Source organism: Carya illinoinensis, chromosome 9 (assembly GCF_018687715.1).
Source record: "Carya illinoinensis cultivar Pawnee chromosome 9, C.illinoinensisPawnee_v1, whole genome shotgun sequence".
In the NCBI taxonomy this organism is placed as follows: domain Eukaryota; kingdom Viridiplantae; phylum Streptophyta; class Magnoliopsida; order Fagales; family Juglandaceae; genus Carya; species Carya illinoinensis.
Genome location: NC_056760.1, coordinates 44143812 through 44150515, shown reverse-complemented (window position 1 = coordinate 44150515; position 6704 = coordinate 44143812). Strand labels below are relative to the sequence as shown.

The 6704-nt window shown below is 35.9% G+C and overlaps 1 protein-coding gene across 2 annotated transcripts; it reads left to right on the top strand.

Moving 5' to 3' along the window:
• The first annotated feature begins 455 nt into the window (after nt 1–455).
• Nucleotides 456–5514, top strand: LOC122277362 (KH domain-containing protein At2g38610). 2 transcript variants are annotated; one of them, XM_043087326.1, is made up of 7 exons: nt 456–804; nt 962–1050; nt 2180–2331; nt 3619–3735; nt 3851–3967; nt 4149–4292; nt 4435–4838. In XM_043087326.1, the coding sequence occupies exons 1-7, from the start codon at nt 725–727 to the stop codon at nt 4468–4470; spliced, it is 735 nt and encodes a 244-aa protein (XP_042943260.1). In that variant the 5' UTR covers nt 456–724; the 3' UTR covers nt 4471–4838. The 2 variants fall into 2 exon arrangements, with proteins under 2 accessions (XP_042943260.1, XP_042943259.1); XM_043087325.1 differs by lacking the exon at nt 4435–4838 and adding an exon at nt 4845–5514 and having other exon boundaries at nt 471–804.
• Nucleotides 5515–6704: the final 1190 nt, after the last annotated feature.

Genomic DNA, 6704 nt, shown 5'->3' with positions numbered 1-6704 from the left:
TTATTATTAAAAAATTAATTAATTTTATATAAATCTTATATTTATTTAATTTTCTTTTACAAAAATACACGATATTTCTATATAAATATCATTCCTCCGTTAATATTGGCGGAACAAATCTCAATTCCACCTCAGCGGTAAATTAATTAAAAAACAAAAACCAAAGGCGAAAACCTCTCACAGTCCCTCACTCTCGTCTCTCTTTCCTCTCTCGCTCAGCCACTGTAATAATTTTGCTGCAGATTCTTTGGGCTTAAGTTCTCGGCTTCCGGAAAGATCCCAAACTCATTTGAGTTCACACTGCCGGCTGCTCTTTTCAATCATGAGTTGTGTTTTTTACATATAGGCACGTAAATATATTATTATAAATTATTTTAATTATAAAAAGGTTGGTTAATGTGATAAATTTATACATAAATAATAGAATTTGTTTTAACAAAACTCAAAGGCAAAGGCAAAGAATGAATATTAAAAATAGAAAATTAGTGGAACCGAAAAGAAGAAAATAATTAAAGGTTTTGCTTCCCTTTCTGCAAATTTGACAGAGCTGTCGACCCATTTATTTCCTGCTTCTTTCTCTCTCTTTTCTTCCCTTATTACAGACTCCCTTTATTGATGGTGCTTTGTCTCTCCTTTTTCTTCTGCAACAAGAACAACCAAACCCTTTTTTCAATCTCATTCCTTTGTTTGTTCGAATTCTCTCTAAAATATAAGCAAAAAAGCCATGTCAGGTCTGTACAATCCCAGCTTCTCACCCGCAAGGGCTGCTTCCCCACAGATTAGAAGCACCCCAGATGTTGACAGGTACGCCTCCAAAAGTACTGTACAATTAAACAGGATTGAACCGCAGACAGAGATATAGTCTTGGTCAAGTTGTTGAATTTCTTTCGTGGAATCGATATTTTGTGTCTCTCAAAGTCCTGTTCTTTTGATCTCCGTGGACGGGGTGGTTTTTTTGTAGTCAGTACTTGTCAGAACTGCTTGCAGAGCATCAAAAGCTTGGACCGTTCATGCAAGTTCTTCCGATATGTAGCCGACTATTAAATCAAGGTCACTTCCTAAATCTCTGAATTTTGGATCTGGATTTGCCATTTTTATTGATTCTCTTCTCTATCACAGAATTATTGAGTTAAGAAATGTGCCTGTTTTTGTGGGTTTAGATCTGTCGGATTGTTCTCAAACTTTTAGCCGCATGAACTTGGCCACCAGTTTCCTAGTCAGTGATCACAATTATTGGATTTGATGGAGCATCCATCTCTGCTCCTTTCCCTGCAATCATTGAGCGTGAAGTGTCTGCACTACTCACTTGATGATATGGGAACTCTTGTTTCTGAGATAAGGCTATATTAATGTTTCCCTGTGGGAAAGTTGGAAGTCTCATGAAAATATAACCCAAATCATGGAGTTTTAGATATTTGGCGGATGCTTAGTTTGTTAGTCTGGAATGAAGTCAAATTTTTATCTTTTTAAAATCATTTTAGTTTTATTTGGTTCTTCAATGTACCTTGACATTATTATCTTTTGGCAAGTTAGAGAAACTTAATTGTAATGTCTGGACCAATTTATACATCATCTAAAGGCCTTAGGATGAAAATGATATGATTGCATGAAAGAGTCTGGAAAATAACTTTGCACTGGGGTTGTTGTCGGGGGGGTCTTGGTTAGTTACTTGTGCGATGAAGTTATGAGATGCAAGTATAACAATGCTAGAGCTAATAACATAAAACACGTTGATGGCATATGAATTTGGGGGTTTTATAAGACTTTTTAAGCAGTCTCTGGCATAACTTCATGGGTAGTTTTGTGTTTATGGAGATGATTAGCCTGCTACTTTGGTTATTCTGGAGTTTGCTAGTGTTTAAGTCCGCAAAAATTCTGCACGAGTTTAAGACCTAAGTGAATTGCTCAAGCCTAGTTCAGCTGAGTAGTTGTCCTCAATAGGCATCCTTGTTTAGTGGAACTAAGACATTGAACTTGAACTAGTGTCATACACCAGTCTTCTATATGGCTCTTGGCTTAATGGTCTTGTAGCTGAGGGCTTCTTTTTCTTTTTTTTCCCTCCCCCTACATTTTGCTATGTTTTTAAGATTCCATCCCTTTCAGTGATGCCTCGCGTTTAATGTTATATTTGTCAAGAGTGTGAGTCAGTTTCTCATATGAAATTCTATTTAACATGCAGAGATATTACGAGTTTCTGGAATGATGTCCAACCAAGGTTTTGGTGACTTTGACAGACTTCGGCATAGAAGCCCCAGTCCCATGGCTTCTTCAAACATCATGTCAAGTGTCACTGGGACGGGATTAGGTGGCTGGAATGGCCTTCCTCCGGAGGTTATTGTTTATCTGATTTATGGCGCCCTTGCCCGCTATTTTGTTTTTGTGTTTCAAGTTTTGCAACTGAGCAAATAAGCTTACAAGATGTGCATCTTATGCATATGGTTTAATATTAAGTCACTGGTTAATAAGTATGATGTTTGGCTTCACGTGATTTGGTAGATTGCTCGTATATCAAATGCATATAATTGGAAGGCAATATATTAAGTGTGGAGCCACAGCAATATAACAAGTCTATCTTTTTTTTTTTTTTTTTAACATAAGCATACAGACTAAATTGCATAATTTTGTGGAATATGCTAAGAAAAGCATTAGTTGAGAATGGGGTCAAACTTTAGGTGAGGTCATTGTAAATTTGTAAGGAGATCTTGTCAAGGAACTTGGAAGTGGATGGACCATTTGAAGTGCTCTTATAAATGACCCATGTCACAAAATGTCCATTTTAACCCTGAGCTGAACAAATCTGCAGAGGTTTTTGACTTATTGACCCAATTTTTTTCCTCAAGCTGCTACTCAAGGAGGAAAGTTCGTCAGTAGAGAAAAATCAGAGCTGTTTGTGAACCTCCAGCCTCAAATACTCAATTTCAGCAGTTTTGCTGGCTTACAACTTTTCCCCCAACGCCTTGTATCATCTCATGAGACGTGTTATTGCATTAGATGGCTAAATGATGACATAGTTTATCTTGAATGAGCAGCGATGAATTCTAAACTGATGAAGGCATGTACACATCCTTCTGTAATATTCACATGCACAAATAGAATGAAGTTATTTCAATATTCACCTCTCTTTTTATCTTGGAGTTAGATCGTTTACAAGGTTTATGCATGCTTGAAGATTGCAATTGAAGCTCACAAGTGATGTGAAAATGGGATAGTTAGCTGTATAAATGTGCTTGACTTGATGAGCGACCTGATTTTCAGATGTAATATAAGCACACCAGAGGATTGGCTCTTTTTATTTTTAATGTTTATTTTTATTTTTATGTGAATAGATTGCAAGTGCAAAGAGACAAAGAATGAGTTGTTTGACTGGTCATACTAAATGTTTTTCTGAATCGGAGTAAATGGTCCACAAGGAGGGTTATTGCTGGTTGCTGCTTATTTGACTTGCTTACCCTGCATGTACATTCTCTGGTTCACTCTGCATACGATCTTTCTGCTCAGACAGATGATTTTTTATTGAATGTTCCTAATGTATCTGAGAACCGCATGCAATTTTTCCTTTAACTCATTCTTGTTTGGTATTTCATTTTTAAGTTCTAAGCACCTTTCATTACATAATAGAGATTAAGTGGACCCCCTGGAATGACAATGGACTGGCAAGGCGCACCTGCAAGCCCTAGCTCATACACTGTCAAGAGGATTTTGCGGTTGGAAATTCCAGTTGATACCTACCCAAATGTGAGCTTTGTATAAAATGCTAGTTTATGAAGTAAACTTCGATTGCATATTTTCATCCGTTCCGCTGTGTTAAAAACCAGTTGCACCAAACGGTTTGTTTCTTTATGCGTGTTAGTTCAACTTTGTTGGGCGGCTTCTTGGCCCTAGAGGCAATTCCTTGAAACGGGTGGAAGCTACAACAGGCTGCCGTGTATACATTAGAGGGAAAGGCTCAATCAAGGATCCAGACAAGGTAATTCACACTTACACCACTCCTTCCTGTAGTGCACTGCTATTAGAATTCTAGTTTCTCAACAATTATTCAACCAAAACTGATATGGAAATATAATGCAATTTTTATGGACTTTTTTATGTGATATTTTCATGTCTAAGACTGGTATTTATTTGCATGTTCTGTACTTTTCAATCTCAAGGAAGAAAAGCTAAGGGGAAGACCAGGCTATGAACACTTGAATGAACCACTCCACATCTTAATTGAGGCTGATTTACCTGCCAGTGTTGTTGATATAAGGTTGAGGCAGGCACAGGAAATTATTGAAGAATTACTCAAACCTGTGGTATATATCTCTAACTAGTTCTTATCGCTTTCTATTTTGAAATTCCACATAATTGTATTGTGGATGGCTAATTATTATTATTTGTAACACGTGCTGAAAATTTATCCTTTAAATGCAACTGCATGTTTGCTTGTTCTTGAAGACAATATATATTTTTGGAAAATCTGATGGAAATTGAGGCATTCACACAAGGATAGCTTCACAAGGGAATCTGCCATTCATTTCATGTTTAAGATTGATCACTTTCTTGTGAGAAGTGAGGAAGGGCCTTTTTGCAGGTCGGGCATTCAGTTGAAGACACTTTATCTTTCACCTTTTTTCTTTGAAAACATTCCATTAGGAATTGATTTATAGTAAGTATAAGCAATTCTTTGGATAAGCTACTCCCATTCCCTGCACAGACATCTTATTTACAGAAGCTATGTGCAGTAATCTGCCCTAAATTCTCCTTACATATGTTAATTAGTCGCAGTTAATTTATTAGCGGCTAGTTTTGGTCTTAGTTTTGATGTAAACTCTCCATTTTTTTTGGACGTAACCTTCAATACACAGGACGAGTCCCAGGATTTTATTAAGAGGCAGCAATTGCGTGAATTAGCTATGCTAAATTCAAATTTCAGAGAAGAGAGTCCTGGGCCAAGTGGTAGTGTCTCTCCTTTCAATTCAAGTGGCATGAAACGTGCAAAAACAGGACGCTGAGTGTTCATATTATTCTAGGCTGAAAGGTTTTCTACTCTGCTCCAGAAATTCTGGCTGAAAATACCTTGTGCCGCCTTTCACTTCAGCACAGCTACAAGAATAGGCTAACAGTTCCTGGTGGGTGAGCTTTCTGGTGATTTTTTTTCCTTCTTCTTTTCTTTATTGAACAGAAAGACAAAAAACAAAAATATAATGCAAAAGAAAAAAAAAAGTTATATAATTGAATTTAGGTTTGTTGAGGTCAGTTTTTGCAGTAAACATTATACATTCATTGGATTTATTCTTGTGATAGTGACTTTTGAGAAGTGTGGAAAATATAATATATTATGATGCAAGTATTAGGCCTTAAAGACAATGCATCAAATTTTTGTGCGGGTATGTGTGTTATGTCCCATGGGTTGTTTAAATTAAGCAGAACCTAAGCCAAGTCTGGATTCTCTTGCGTGTCTGTCTCTATTTGTTTCTTTGGGGACTCCAAATATTAAGAAATGATGCAGAGTGGATTGGCAGGGTTCTTTTGCAAGCTGAGCGTTTCACTATCTTTTGATGGCTTGAATTTGTAAACTTGTTTCAGGTGTTGGTACCTTTCCTTTGTACGTAAAAGGGGCTTATCCATAGTGATCTCTCTCTCTCTCTCTCTCTCTCTCTCTCTCTCTCTCTCTCTCTACGTAGTTCTGTCCCGTAACTCGTGAAAACGCATACCATGAAAAATGGATGTCTTCGCTGTACAATTATCGTTCCTTTCTGCTTTACATAAAAGGGCACGATAAAGATGGTAGATAACCAATTAGATTACCATATGGGGCTCGCCTGGACTTGGTGGTTGCGGCAATATGCTTAAAGCATCCAAGTTTAGTGTTTATCAATGTTTTAAATTTCATGTCAGTAATGATTCCGGTTTAAATACTGAAACGGAATATTTTGGTATTTGCGTGTTTCATGATTAGCTATATATATAAACTGTATATTAATAACATAATTACATATATATATATATATGTAAGTGTGCATCGTGTATGTATATTTGTGTGTGTGTGAGTAAGAGAAGAATTTGGGATTTATAAAATCAATGTCGATTGAAAAAATCAAAAAGGTAGATATGTTGGTCTTAAAAGATGGTATTAGAAAAATCATAAACTCAAGATTGAGACAAAAAAACAAAGAATAAAAAAATAAAAGAGCGTATAAATTATTAAAAATGATGAAAAAAGAGAGAGGAAGAGAGGCATATATAAAATTACAAAAAAACTTAAAATTATATAATGACTTTTAGATTTTAAAATTACATAAATATGATTTAGATTTAAAATTTACAAAAATGGTTTCCAAACTCAAGAAAGTTAAAAAATTGTCATTAGAACAATACGGAATAGAATGTAGTTTGGAATGTAAATTCCTGCTGGAATGGCTGAAATTGATTGAAATGGGTTAGAACAATCGGAAGATGAGGTCTAGTGTACTGGGTAATATACCGGAATAGAAATTTCCAGTGATTCTAATTCAAATAGAATGAAATTCAAACGTATGGTATTTATATATAGTTGTAAGCAAGTTTTGTCTAGTATAAAAAGGTTTAGAGAGCAAAACCCAATCTAGCCCACATTTAATACAAATACGAGAGTGATCCTCGTATACAAAATAACAATTTCGGGTTGACCCTCACACTTGGTACAATTTTGATTCGCATGAAATCTTGGGATATCAATCATAAGT

Coding starts and splice junctions, on each gene's coding strand:
- LOC122277362 (XM_043087325.1), top strand. CDS start 725: ATGTCAGGTCTGTACAATCCCAGCTTCTCACCCGCAAGGGCTGCTTCC. Junction 3,736..3,850: donor CAGTTGATACCTACCCAAAT/GTGAGCTTTGTA, acceptor TATGCGTGTTAG/TTCAACTTTGTTGGGCGGCT. Junction 3,968..4,148: donor CAATCAAGGATCCAGACAAG/GTAATTCACACT, acceptor TTCAATCTCAAG/GAAGAAAAGCTAAGGGGAAG.